Consider the following 15,048-nt stretch of genomic DNA (forward strand, 5'->3'; position numbering starts at 1 on the left):
CAGAGTCGGCCACGACTAAACCCTTTACCTTTACCTATGTTTCATAACCCTACTTTGACATGATTTTATGCGGAGTAGCTCATAAACGGTTGTCTTTCGTTAAGCAAGGGCTTCTTTACACAACTAGTGTTGGGGTAATTCAGAGGTACAATGGTACTTCAGGTTACATATGCTTCAGGTTACAGACTCTGCTAACCCAGAAATAGTACCTCGGGTTAAGAACTTTGCTTCAGGATGAGAACAGAAATCATACTTTGGCAGCGTGGCGGCAGCAGGAGGCCCCATTAGCTAAAGTGGTGCTTCAGGTTAAAAACAGTTTCAGGTTAAGAACAGACCTCCAGAATGAATTAAGTACTTAACCTGAGGTACCACTGTATTGTTGCTTGTTATATTGACAGAGAGGTCTAGGAATCCCAAAGTATTTGATCACACGCCTACTGTGCTGGTCATCGTGGGCTATACGCAAGTCACACTGTGCTTCTGTTGGGAATGTGAGACTTTGCAGACCACCTTCCTTCTGTTGACATCAGCTCCTGTGGTCCTCCAGCTCTTGCTGGACTCCAACTCCCATCATTCCCAGCAAGCATGATAATTGGTCAAGGATGATGGAACTAACATCTGCTTGGAGAGCACAGGTTATCCATTCCTGGCTTACATAATCGCTTGATTCCTCAGGATGAATGAATTGTGAGCCAAGAGCTTCTCGTTTTCCTAGGAGTTTTTGACTTCTGCTGCTTTGACACACTCTTGGACCATGTGAACAAATGAGAAACAAATTAGAAATTGAAATGAGCATCCGTAGTTAAATGATTTTAAATCACGTCTTCTTTTAAGTTGGCTCAGTTGATTACAGTGACTACTACTGCAGGAAAGATTGTTGTATGTAAGGTAGATTTCTCTTTAATGGAGGCAAAACAAATTCCCTTCTGTCCCAACCACACAACTCTGTCTTATACTGTATCTTTGCAGAATGGGTATGATAGCCTTCTGTAATAATCCCCCACAACTGTACAAACAATTGTGTGGATGTGCCTGCTTTTTCCCTCTGAACCACTTTGAGCAAGACATGAAAGCTTAAAATTGAAGACTTTTGAGGTTTTGGGTGGGGGCATGGCTATTCTAATAGAAAGCCCTCTCTTGTCCCCATGTATATTCTTATTAGGAAATATATAGAGCAAAACAAATTTATTGCAGTTTGAAAAAGAAGCCTTCAGTGCCTTTGTATGTGACCATCCCTCTTCTCACAGCTATTTACATCACTCCATCCCTTGGCAGTACATTTTCCTGCTATTTGATATATTGTTAGTGCTCTCTAATACTTCAAGACTGAACAGAAACCAACGGTGCTTCCATTCCTTTAAAAGCCAAGCAGAGTCTTTCCTTCCTTTTGTCGGCGAAATAGCTTCAGTGGCTAAATAAATGCTGTCATCTTTAAAGGTCATTTCAAACAAAATAAGGAAAGGGCTGCTGCAAGGCGTTAACGCCAACCTTGTTTTGATATTTTTGACAACAGTGCCTGCTGTTTAATTAAAAGGAGGAATAGTTCTAAAATCTGAATAGTCTTTTTCATTTGTTGTTTTGCATGGCTCAGTTCAAGAGGACAAACAACATTGCAACAGTTGTAGGAAAAAAATAAAAATTGAAGTTTAAAACCGAGCTAGCTACTGCAACTGAAGCTTTACAGCTTATTATTAGGTCTTCCTCACCTCTCCTTCACTACATTTCTCTCTCTCTCTCTCTCTCTCTCTCTCACACACACACACACAGAGAGAGAGAGAGAGAGAGAGATATTTTAACCTATCACCTTTGTAGCCAAGTAGAAGATTCAGTGTTTGCAGACTAAGGAAGAAACAATGTCATTGTTATATGAATAAATGGTTCTCAAGATTTCCAATCAGTTGGCAGATTAGTCCCAGTTCCTTTGTTCCTGAAACATTTTATCCTTGAGATGGCTCTAAGCACCACCACACTCTCTGAAATATGATACAGTATAATATTATCCTTGAACTCTTATCAAGAGAAGATAATAAAATAGTGTATGTGTAGTATCGGAGCATTTCAATGCTTTAAAGTTAATTTGAGGCAGAGGGTTCTTGTTGCATTATAATTAGGCTTTTCCTTTGGAAGGACAATGTGGATATCTCCCTTGATCATCATTTCAGCAACTGAGAACTTCCCAATTTGGCTATGTAGGTTCTGTGTATCATAGGAACTGCTGTTTTGCTGTACCTTGTGGAGTGCTGATCCTTGTCTTGTTCCGTTCCTCATTACTTCCAGGAAAAGATGCACTGCTGGGAATAAATATTTGATTTTTTTCATTTTTTATAGCCAGAAAAATAGATATATTCTTTTTCCATGTTTACTTTCTATTCATTCTATGATAATATAAAGTGTTACTTTCTGTTTATGTTTGAATTGTTCAAACAATTTCAGTAATGACGTTCGTATGCAATTGCCTATCCAAAAGAGGGAATTCTCCTGGCGAATGCAAAATGGCATGTTCTTTATTTTTCAAAAATGTTTTTCAAGCATTGTTTGTTCCGTATTTTGCTGCTTTTACAATTTTATATAACTTCCTATTATGCTTAGTACTTTCACAGTAGTCAAAAGAAATCCAAATCACGATGTAAAACTATACATACAGAAATTGAATTGAGCAGAACACGTGTCTGTGTGTATGTTGGGGAGGGGAACAACAACTGCTGATACTTGGTAGACGATGGGGGAAATAATTGGGTTCAAGTTTGCATAGCTGCCATTTTCCCCACATATAACACCTGAAGCTTGAAATAAATCACCAACTCTTTAGAAGCCATCCTTCAACAAATCACATGGGTTTTGAGGTCATTAGAGGGAAACCCTTCTTAATACTTGAGTCTTCAAGCTCCCTATCCCCTTCCTAATCTCTCTTTCTACCTCTTTCCCACCCACCATTCTCCACCTATCCTGACACGTCCCCACACAACTGCTTCTGAGACTTTGTGGAGGCTCTCCGAGCAGATTTAAAATTATAACTCTCCACTTCGTACAATAATATCTGTTGCCTGGGATTCGTGGAATCCATTTTAATGTGTTCAGTGACATTATAAAATGTAAAAAGGATGCTCTTGAGTTTGTTTGCCTTAGCACTTGAATTCTAAAAAGTAATTTGTAATTTTTGTTTTCCAGAATTCGTACCCCAGGCTTTTGGGATGCCTTTATCACAAGTGATCGCTAATGATCGGGCCTACAAATTGAAACAAGATACTCAGAGGGAAGAACAGAGGGATGTTTCAGAATTTGTACCTTCCCTTTTACCATTTGGGAGTAAAAGACAGAACAAAGAACTCTCAAGCAGTAACTCATCTCTTAGCTCCACCTCGGAAACACCAAACGAATCTACTTCTCCTAACACACCAGAACCAGCTCCACGAGCAAGGAGGAGAGTAAGTTTTCTATCAGTGGATTTGCATGAGCTGCAGGCTTTTATGGGACTTTCCCAGGCACTGCCTTTCTTACAGAAGTTAAAATCTCAGAGCTGGTCTTCCGTAGTTAAATTAAAGTCAGCCCTGATTCAGTCGATAGTAGTTGCAATTTTAATGGTCATCTCTCATTCCCAGCTGTTCGTGGGAGAGAATGAAATGGACACAAGTCTCTTGCCAACACCTCAGGGGACACAAGGATTCTTTGGAAACTTTCCTTTTCCCCAGTCAGATTCTGGTTGGTCTTTCTCAAATTATTAAAGCACTCAGTCACTTTAAAAAAGAAGAAGCTGTTTATAGTAGATGGGTTACATGCTTATGAGACTATTGTTCATCCAGTTACTCATTTCATCCTCAAAATATAATAAAAAAAACTTGTGTAATTAGACTCCTGGTTCTATTCTAACATTTTAAAAAATAGCATCGGAATAAGTTAAATTGCTTTTTCCTTGATAGGTTAAAAAAACCCCTATTGAGGTTCATAAAAATAACTGGAGTAAAACTTCTAAAACCCACAGTCATGCAACCTGTTATTAGGCCTAACCAAAAAAGTCACGAAGGAATGGGTAAGATTTCAAGTTATCTAAACTAGCTTGAAGCCACACATTTTATTTATGCATATTGTTTGACTATGGCTTCCTTTACTTATAGAATAACACTTGTGAAATTACAGGTAAAGAATCTTACGATTGGAGATTTTTATTTTATGCCAGTGTATATTCTCCAGTGTCAGTCAGGAGTCAGTCACCCATCCATATGCTTTACACAAGATAATTAAGAGAAAGGTTTTTCCTCCCTGAACAGATACGGGATAGGCAGTTTGTGCTGCCCATTAGTGGTATTTTTGGTGGGCTTTCTTTCAAAATGAAAAACCGATGTTTATAATTCTTTCCTCCCTGTATTTTCTACTAGGACATCATCCAGAAAATAAGATTCACAAAGTTGGAGTGTACCAGCTCCAGTGGCTGCTAGAACATTTCCAGGCCCAATTTAAAGTCCTAATTAGCTAGAGACTAGACTTTTGGAGGCCTACGCCCAGCCCTTAGATCTGGTGGCAGAGTCCTTGATCATGGACCCTCTCGTAAGGTCTTTCACCTTTGTGAACACAAAAAATAGTCTTCTTCTTTTTTTTTAGTGGTGGCCCCATCATTCATTGTGAATCTTCCTCCCAGTGGAGGTATATTTAGTTCCTTTTTTATTGTTTTCAAATGAGTCTCAAAGACCCGCTTGATTAATTGTGGTGGTAATGCAATGCTGCTGCTGTTCTACCCTCTTAAGATGTAATTTTAACTGTTATTTTATTGCTGGTGTGGAATGAAATGTTTGTATGTTGTGCTTTGTAGTTTTGCCTTTAAATGGTTTTATGATTTATGCTTTGCCCTGAAAGGCAGTATCTTCCATTATGTGCACTTTTTCTATTGGACTGGTTGTGCCCATGAATAGCAGATGCCTCTGTTGGCCTGTCCGAGGAATAAAGCAATTTTCCCTTCTAAAAATGGCTATTGTGTTTTATTATAGTAGAAGTATAGTCTTCTGTTCTGTAAGGTGCTAGCAGGGAATGCTGGGCACTGCCTGGAACTTGGAATAACAACCCCCCTTAAAATGTGATTTTTAAATGGATAGTGTAATTTGTCAATTTTGGGACTGTGCACCCACATACAGCAGAATGCATTGCTCATTGCATCCAATGGTATTCTAACATCATCAAAACCACTTCCTCCACCTCAGAAAACCTTGTTTGTAATCATCACACCAAATTGGGCAAAGTCACACAAAAGTAATATTTCAGTCTGCCATCTTGATTCAAAATGGTACCCAATGTCCAAACATAGACGAAGACCACCACCTCCACTTCAGGAACCTTCATGACAAGTTGGGTTACAATATCTCAAGAGGCATCCAAATGGGCGCAGTTGTGAGCTGTCCCACCAAATTGAATGAGAAGATCCAAACAGAATGGTTTGGGCCCAGGACAAATTTGGGCAAAGTTACATCAAACTGGGCAATTATGTCTTTAGAGGCATTCACACTGGTGCAGGTTGGACCTATCACACCCAAAATCAGGCGCAGTCACGCCAAAGTCACATTTCAGTCCACCATCTTAATTCAGAATGGTCCCTAGTGTCCAAACGCAAATGAAGATCACTGCCTCCCCCTCAGAAATCCTTGTGTTGAGTTGGGTGATGATATCTTCAGAGGTATCCAGATCAGTGTAGTTTGCCAAGAATAGGGCAAAGTCGTAACAAAGTCACGTTTCAGACCACCATCTTGATTCAGAATTGACTTTCCTATTTTCTGTTTATGTAAGAATCTGTCCCATGTGTTTTTGGAGCTATTTTTATTCATGGCTATCTCTGCTGTGAAGGAAGACTACGAATGGAATTCTCTCCCACCAACACCCATGTATGTCTTTGTGTATGTTGCAGGGTGCAATGTCTGTGGACTCCATTACGGATCTTGATGACAGTCAATCTCGACTGCTAGAAGCCCTACAGCTGTCATTGCCTGCTGAAGCCCAGAGCAAAAAAGAAAAGTCCAGGGACAAGAAACTAAGCCTCAATCCTATTTACAGGCAGGTTCCTCGAGTTGTGGACAGCTGCTGCCAGCATTTAGAAAAACACGGTAAGTATGATTCAACCTGGCAATGAAAGGCAGGTGACAGACCGTCTTGTACTAGCCATTAGCCTTGACGACTTTTAAAATAAAACTTCAGTATAAAGTTTCAGATATATAAACAATGAAATAAAGATAAATAATAAGATAACAGTTAAAAGACAGTATAGTTCTATTAAAACCTTTTACCCAATACAATAAAAAACCCCGACACAACCGCTTTCCATTTAAAGTTTCTTTGCAGCTAAAGGGAACAGTGATGTCACAAACAGATAAATAACTCCTGACAAAAAGTAGATAATTACTTGATCAGAACTTCTTGTTAAACTTGAAAAATCTTATTTCCTTTGGACCCTCATAAAGGGGACATTTCAATACATAATGGATTACAGTGGTACCTTGGTTCTCAAACTTAATCCATTCTGGTAGTCCGTTCCAAAACCAAAGCGTTCCAAAACCAAGGCGCGCTTTCCCATAGAAAATAATGCAAAATGGCTCAATCCATTCCAGACTTTTAAAAACAACCCCTCAAACAGCAATTTAACATGAATTTTACTACCTAACAAGACCATTGATCCATAAAATGAAAGCAATAAACAATGTACTGCAGCCACACAGTCAATCAGTAGCTGAACTGGGTTTCACACAGTGAGAAAAACAAAAGAAAAAAGAGCCACAAAAATGCAAAATAAATAGCAAAAACAGACAGACCTCAGCGTAACACTCAAAATGGAGGATGTTCGGTTTCCGAAAAAAGTTAGCAAACCGGAACACTTACTTCCAGGTCTGCAGTGTTTGGGTTCCAAGTTGTTGGAGTACCAAGGTGTTTGAGAACCAAGGTACCACTGTACATTCTCCACAAGTTTCAGATTACAGTTGCAGATCTGTTGGGAGACACGTATCCATCTGACACAGCAGAAGGCAAAATTTGTACTTGTATTTATGCCTACTCCAACCTTATGTCAACTCCAGCTTTACCTTCATGTAGCCTATTCCTTCATTCTTTTTTTTTACTCTAAAAGATCCAAAAGTGCTGCAGGCAGATTATACACCTGTGACAGACATGGATATTGCCACTTTGGTTTCCCGTGCTACTTGAGAAAAAGCAAGTGTGTTTTACCAAGTAAATAACTTTGTCATGGTGCATTGATGAAATTTCAGTAGTGCCACCTGTATCCTTACTTTGTTTTAATTCACCACTTGTCATCACACCTCTGTTGGCTGATAGTAGGGCCAGATATGGGGCGTGCATGCACGTGCACACACACACAAACAACCTGTAAACAATAAAATGAAGATAAATAATATGTGTAAGTGTGGTATATCAGAAAACTAGTATTTCACTTTTTTTTAATGGTTGTGCACACAGGTAAATGAATACCTGTGCATATACCTACAATGGACAAAAGGTTTATAAAACTCAGGCAGTGCAGGGAAGCACTAATTGAGGGCAGGGTAAGGTAGCACACAGGGCAAATACATCCCATCAAACATAGCCCAATAGAGTGTCAACACTAAGATAGAGTTCAATGGAAAGCACTTATGTGTAAAAGAACAAAGATAAACGTAGACGTGGAGAAATAAGATGAGTGCAACTTACATGTGCATTAATATTCTGGTGTATACACATCCCGAGCTGCTGCCAGTCATAGGATAGAAAGGGGAAGTATCTGTCCTTTGTTACTAGGAGATAACTAAAATGGTGTTCAAATTAGCATTTTTAAAATTCTGGGATGCAAGTTGTTCACATCTACATTTACAATTTGCAGCCTCCTGCTGTTGCCAGGGAGAAAGCAGCGCATGAGCCAGTGCAATACTAAGTTCATCCATAGGCAACTTTTTCTCTATGCACTTAACTTTTATGCCTACATTAGTGAGCTGAGGCTGAAGTATTTTTATATAATTGAGACATGCGTGTTGTGGTTAAGATTGGTCTTAGACTTCCCTCTAGTGTCACCCTTAAATAGTTACCACTGAGTTGCTGAAAAGCAATCATTGATGCATAACAGCAAGCTTTACTGAGGAAAGTACTCACCAATTCTCACCAATTGGGTTTTATGTTTGGGGTGGATGGGGGGGAGGAGGAGGAGTGATAGTCCCTGAGTGTTGTTACAGTTCATAGGATGTTTGCTGCAGAAAATGTAAAAATGCTATGATAATGCATGTTCTACCAAAGCTTTAAATAATGAAAGAAGTGATTTGTTGTATTTTTCAGGCCTTCAGACAGTGGGCATATTCCGAGTTGGTAGCTCAAAAAAGAGAGTAAGACAGGTGAGACTATAGTACACCTTCCTTTTTTGCCCTTTCTTTAACGCGTACTGAGAATCTGATTTTTAAAAAGTCTAAGAGAACAATAATGCCTTTATAACTTTTTACAAGCCACAAAGCAAACATACTAGGGGAAAAAATTATGACCACAAAAATCTCAGAACAATATTTTGAAACATTGCTAAAAACCATGAAGACTGATACTAATACTGCATAATATAAAATTAAGAGAGTTGGGCAAAACTTGTGGAGTTCAGCCATTCAGGTGAAATTAGTTGCTTAAGGCACTGGTGAGGTAGGTCTTTAAGATCCATTTAAAACACACAAGGGATAAGATTTGCTTTATAAGGACCATTGTAACCAATGACATGATCTAGGGTATTGTTCATAAAGGATTTCACTTTTGTACTGTCTAATTAAACTTTCTTTTTTAAAATTAAAATTTTAAAATTTAAATTTAAACTTAACAGGATTTCTGCAAAATTGAATGTTGGTCCCTTACAATGAAATAACAGTGTACGTTGAAATCATTAACAAAAAGTGTCCATTTGACTGTTAATAATACTGAAATCACTCCATTTCACCTTAAAACAATACAGACTTTGGTCTGTTTCCTCAGATTATAATGTTTTCTTAGAAGATGTGGAACATGGCACAGTTTCCAACTGGCGGCCAAAGTATTAACCTAATGCATCATCCCCCCTTATTTATGATTTGTATATTAATAATGTAGATGTCTAGATGTGACCTTTTTCCTTTGTGTTGATTTTTCCAGTTACGTGAAGAGTTTGACCGTGGTGTGGATGTTATGTTGGATGAAGAACACAGTATTCATGATGTGGCTGCTTTGCTAAAGGAATTTCTTCGTGACATGCCTGATCCACTCCTGACTAGGGAGCTTTACACTCCTTTCATCAATACTCTCCGTAAGCAGAGCAACCTCCTCTTTTACAGATTCCTTAAAAACCTACACCACACAAACTCTGCGTAAGGTGTAGAAGTGCAGTTGAAGTGATTTGTTCCTAAATTAACATGTTTAAAATGTGTGTAGGGTCCTAAACACTTCTTTGTTAAATTTTTGAAGTGTGGGAAACTTAAAACAGCTGCCAAGTACCTAGTGTGGTTTAGTGGGTGGAGTTCTGAGCATGGGTAAGGATGAAGTCCCTAGATAAAGTAATCAGTTCTTGGTGTGTAAAATGAGAGTTGGGAGGACACAAAAGTTAAAGTATTTTGATTTCTGAGCGTGAAATAGATGATGGCTATATTCTTAAGTTGGCAAAAGAAAAGTTGGCTCTGCCATTATTTCCTGTTACACTTATTGCCTGTTCCTGATGAACCTCTATGGCTAATCCTAAGCAGCTTTCCTCAACCTGGTGCCGTCCAGATGTTTTGGACTGTATCTTCAGCGTGGCCAGTTGCCAATGTTCATCATGTGTGCATGCAAATTGACTGCAGTTTGTAAAGCTATTATGCTTTCCCAATCTTTAAATAGTAGTGCCAAACGCTTGGGGTTATAGCCAACATTGTGCAAGTGAAACATAAGACTACAGGTCTCTCATTTCTTTCCTTCCTGCAGCCCTGCAGAGCACAAGTTTCTTCACCAATTTTTCAGTAATGCCTCCTATCCACTGCAGCCATTTACAACACAACCCTTACTCCCTGAATGACCCCTGACCCTGTAGAGAAGCATTTTGGGGAGTGCAAGTGTTGGAGGGCAGAATGGAGGAAGGGAAAGATTTGCTGTGTGAGCTTGCCCCCCACTTGTGGAATATTGGATCCATTGTCTACATGGAACTAATGTGAGAGATAATGTATGATTTTGTCCACTTGTACACAATGCTGACATACTGTATTCAGCCCCGCTCACTGATTGAGAATAAGAGTAAAAATGTGATCTATAGTTGAATTTTCTCTAGAAACTTCCTCAAATGTTGATTTCATGTTATCTTGAGATGAACTCCGTTAGAATATACCTGTTGCTTCATCAAGTTGATGTGAATCCTGTTTTTTCCAGACTAGAGCTGTGTACGAATGCCTCTTGAAATTTTTCTTCCTATTCTCAGGGACGGGATTTAATATTATCAGTGACAATGGTGAAGCTTATTTTCTTTTCTCAACAAGTGACAACAGCAGCAACCATGATGGCAGCCTGGCTACCATTTCGCATTCCCCACAATGGCTCAAACCTAGCATTGCCCCAGGTCATGGGAGAAGAGAGGAATTGGTGGCCAATGATGAAGAATAGTCAGAGAAAATTCTGTGAAGTGGCCTTTTCTTCTAGCGAAATGAGAGAAAATTCTCAGAAACTGTCTGAGAAAAAGGGAGATGTTTTGGCTCAGCTCTAGATTATGTTCTTGTACAGGCAACACCAGTTTTGCCTGTGTTCAAAGAATATGCGACAATGCACACATGGGCTGTTTTCAGACCTGGAAGACGGTGTGACGGGGGTGGAGTGGGGTGGAACAGGAGCAAATTGGGGGTTGCCTGTATTTAATTGCAGTTGATATAAATTATATAGGAATATCATGTCAGTTGAGAGATATGTAACATGCCTGTCCCTGTGTACATAACTGTGAGCACATTCCTTAGAGTATTTCCCCCCATCTCTTTTAGTATTAGAGCCCCATGAACAACTAAGCACCCTGCAACTTCTTATTTATCTTCTACCTCCCTGCAACTGTGACACCTTACATCGACTCCTCCAGTTCCTTGCGACTGTAGCTAGCCATGCAGAAGACAGGATAGACCAAGACAGCCAGGATGTAAGTTCAGATCATTCATTTTTTCTATGGCTATTTCCGGAGGATGCTCTGAAGAACAGAGAACTGAATCCCCCCCCCCCCATTTGCTTCATTTTCCAGTACAGCATCTTTGTGTTTATTAACAGTTTCTATGTTTATTAATATCTTTTATTGTTAACAACAAAACAAGTGATTTTTCAAAAGTTACTTTGATATTGGCTGCATTGCGAACAAAAAAAGGGAAAGAAATGCTTTAAAATGAAAATTCCAACCTGAATCTTTTGATTAAATTTCATATATAAATAAATTCTAGTTGGAAACAAAGCATTTGCTGTGTTTAACTCCTCTCTCCTTCCCTAAATCATACTAATCTCAGTAAATTTTATTATAAATTAGCAATTCCTATTTCATCTTTTCAATAGTTTTGTAAACTTTAATTTTAAATAATGGATAAAGTATACTGTACACAATTTCCTTTGGATTATTTGTGTTCTGGTTATAGATTTCTTTTGGAAGTTGAATATTAGCATATGTTTTGTGCTTTCCAAATATTACTTTCCCTTTCCTCATGCATTGCAGCATAAATATGGGAGGGATGCCCTCACAGAGGAGTTTTCCACTTCAGCAGTGCAAGTTTCCAGTAATCACTGGTGCTGGAGTGGAAACTTACCACTTCGTGTGGCATTTGTATAGAAGAGCCTCACCACTGAAAAGCAGCTTATCAGAAAACTGTCTCCAGCACCGGTATTATAAATATAACAGGTCATTGCTTCATGTTCTTTCCAGAAACAGTTGTGTTCCTGATCTTCAGGCATCCTTGTATAAAGCACACATAGTTGATAAACTAAAAAAGAAAAGAAAAGATAATTAAAGATGCAGACATATTGAGAACAAATTTGGATCTTTTTTATGGCAGATGGTTCAAGAGTATAAGACAATGTGGGGTTCTAAACTGGTTAGGCAAATAAATTCAGCCTACACTAAATTCCAGGCAGCCATTTACAGAATCAGGTAACTCAACTTTATTTCTGTTTTGTTCCAGATTCCTGGCAACAAAATGACATCACTTAATCTAGCCACTATATTTGGACCTAACCTGTTGCACAAACAGAAGACAACAGACAAAGAATTTACCGTTCAAAGTACAGCACGAGCTGAGGAGAGTACTGCAATCATTGCTGTTGTACAAAAGATGATAGAAAACTATGAAATGCTTTTCATGGTAGGCAAAGTCTTCTTATTTTGCATTATTGCAGGTTATGAATACAGTGGTACCTCGGGTTAAGAACTTAATTTGTTCTGGAGGTCCATTCTGAAACTTTTCTTAACCTGAGGTACTACTTTATTTAATGGGGCCTCTCGCTGCCACCACGCCACCGCCGCACAATTTCTGTTCTCATCCTGAAGCAAAGTTCTTAACCCGAGCTACTATTTCTGGGTTAGCAGAGTCTGTAACTTAAAGCATCTGTAACCTGAAGCATCTGTAACCCGAGGTACCACTGTACACTTCAAACTTTTGCTCCTGTGCTTTCATTTCAAAACATGAAGCACTCTCTATTTATATATTATATATCAGCTGTGACATTGTCTTTTTAATGTACGGCAAAACACTGCTGAAAAAGACTATTGTCAATATGTGGTGAAAATCTCATGAGATTAAAAACAAAACACCAGTTTGGCATCATGAACTTGAGATAGCATCATATATTTTTGGTAGTTGATAAATAAAGTCCCTTATACATTAGCATACAGTGTTTTTTTCCTGTGAAGTACAATTCTTTGAGAAGTAGCTCCATAAGAATTGCAGATGTTTCTCACTTCAGAAGGAAAAAAAGAATGAACATGGATGCATATTCCTTCACACGCATTGAAGGCCTTCCATGGTAAGGTGAATAGTGTGGATTATGAGGTTGACTATCATAGCAGAAAGGCCTTGGGAACTACAAAATTATTGCTCTCTTGCATATGAGGTAGAAAGTGGAACAGCAACTCATAATTGCTAAATGAAATTCAAAACAACAGTTAGTGTTTCCTCATACTGTCATGTTTTCTGTGCAGTAAATATGAAATAAGCATCTTTCATCAAGGTTTCACTTCTGCTGCAGGGATTCATGCACACTTCCCAGTATTGTTTACTTGGCGATGAACTTCTGCAAGATGGTGCATTCTTTTGTACATGTGGGCACTATGGTTGCATAACATTATTCCTTAGCTTGAAGAAATACAATAACTGTATCTGACACCTGCTAAGCTGAAGGGGTGGTGGCGATGCTGATTATTTGTAGCCCAAATGCACCAGAAGGATCAGTGCATGTGGCACAATCCAAAAAAGCCTATTGTGGCTCCAAAATGCCTATGGGAAGTCCAAGAACATGATATGAATTCAACTGCCTTCTTCCACTGTTCCAACCCAGTGACTGGTATACAGATGCATAATGCCTTCAATCCTGGAGGTAATGCATAGCCATCAGTATGTTATCCTCTATAAATCTGCCTAATCCTTCTTTAAATCCATCTATGTGATCATTGCCACATCTTGTTGAACCAAATTCCATACTTTAACTATGTGCTTTTGAAGTGCTCCCTGGAGAAAACAAGTTCAGGCACCAGTTCTGTTTAACACAGAGCAGAGGATATTACAAACCAGAGGCCAAGGCTGCTGCTGCCATGCAGTTCTTCCTTCAAACAGCTATCTTGATGGCACTGAAATTCTTACAAGAGGGGACTGATAGAGTTGGCCTCCTCCCTTGCTAACGACATGGGTGGTCCTGGCTGCCTCGGCTGCAGAAGTCTCTCTTCGTAAAGGCAGTTGAGTTCCTAGCAAACCCTTTTTTGTTTTTACCACCCTGAGTAATTTGGTGTCACCAGCAAACTTGGCTACCTCACTTCTCACCCATATCTCCAGATCATTTATGAACAAATTAAAAGGCATTGGTCCCAGTACAGATACTTGAGAGAGTCTGCTTCTTACATCCTTCCATTGTGAGAAGTGTCAATTAATTCCTTCTCTCCACTTCAGCTGTTACAGAACAAAAGTGCCCGAACCCTTAGATAGCTTCCTCACCCCCCCCTTTCCACTTTCATATTTCATATCCCCTGCACCAGTCCCTACACTGTTTCTGAGTGTCCTTCAGTCCTCAACAGTGTGAGCATGTTGGGTGCTGCAGTGGAAGATCAGTAAAAGAAGCTTTTCCTTCTCTCTGCCAGCAGGAGCTAACAGGAGCAATGTTTGGACACAACCTATTAAATTAACAAGGATATTTTATTTCTCTAATTGGGGGGCGGGGGAGGGAGAGAGCGATAGGGTTAAAACACTGAGCTAGTTATCCACTGGATCATTGCAGCTGTAGTAGCCTTTTTCTACCACATCTTTCTTACAATCTGTCATAGATTGCAGGGTGCAGGCAATGTCTGTCTTCTTTGCTTTTTTTAGAGCGGGTTTTATTATTTTGTAGGAGCTGATAAATATTTTGCCTCTTTGTAGGCCAAGCTAAGTGCCTTGCTGGATGCAAGGGAACAATGTACCATTTCAAATGACGTGTTTATAATTAGAGAGTGCTGCGGATGTGTGTCAGTTTGACATCAGATACGTACAGTGGAAAAGCATCTCCGTAGAGATTCTTCCTATTTGTGCCAATATGTTTATTGACTGAACTGAACTGCTTCAGTGAATCTGGCTCAAACCTCTGCCCCAATTTAGCTGTTATAGTGGAATATACTTATATCAAGCTATTTGTGCTTATTTCTTCATTTGCTGTTAGCATTTTGTCTAAGAGAACAACAAGGTGTGTGAGTCTGCAAATTGGACCCTCATATTCTTTGCTAAGGTGGTAGATCGATTGATAGATATAGGCGTGTTGACTCTTTGTAGCAAATGCTGATAGTTCCCTATCAAGCAGCAGCAAATTGTTTTTCAAACCCCAGAAGTGGTAAGAGGCCAGGGCTGCTGTTTATAGTTAAGACTT

General features: G+C 39.2%; 1 protein-coding gene across 7 annotated transcripts in view; it reads left to right on the plus strand.

Moving 5' to 3' along the window:
- The window catches only part of ARHGAP6 (Rho GTPase activating protein 6), a 180,179-nt gene that overhangs the window by 156,388 nt on the left and 8,743 nt on the right, over nucleotides 1-15,048 (plus strand). For all 7 annotated transcript variants that reach the window (XM_083437441.1, XM_083437440.1, XM_083437442.1 and 4 more), the window contains exons 4-9: nucleotides 3,169-3,425; nucleotides 5,888-6,083; nucleotides 8,290-8,345; nucleotides 9,118-9,268; nucleotides 10,956-11,104; nucleotides 12,126-12,305. In XM_083437441.1, coding sequence (XP_083293567.1) covers nucleotides 3,169-3,425; nucleotides 5,888-6,083; nucleotides 8,290-8,345; nucleotides 9,118-9,268; nucleotides 10,956-11,104; nucleotides 12,126-12,305 — 989 coding nt within the window. The remainder of the gene's footprint in view (nucleotides 1-3,168; nucleotides 3,426-5,887; nucleotides 6,084-8,289; nucleotides 8,346-9,117; nucleotides 9,269-10,955; nucleotides 11,105-12,125; nucleotides 12,306-15,048) is intronic.

Source organism: Podarcis tiliguerta (assembly GCF_965153285.1).
Source record: "Podarcis tiliguerta genome assembly, chromosome: 4".
Lineage (NCBI taxonomy): Eukaryota > Metazoa > Chordata > Lepidosauria > Squamata > Lacertidae > Podarcis > Podarcis tiliguerta.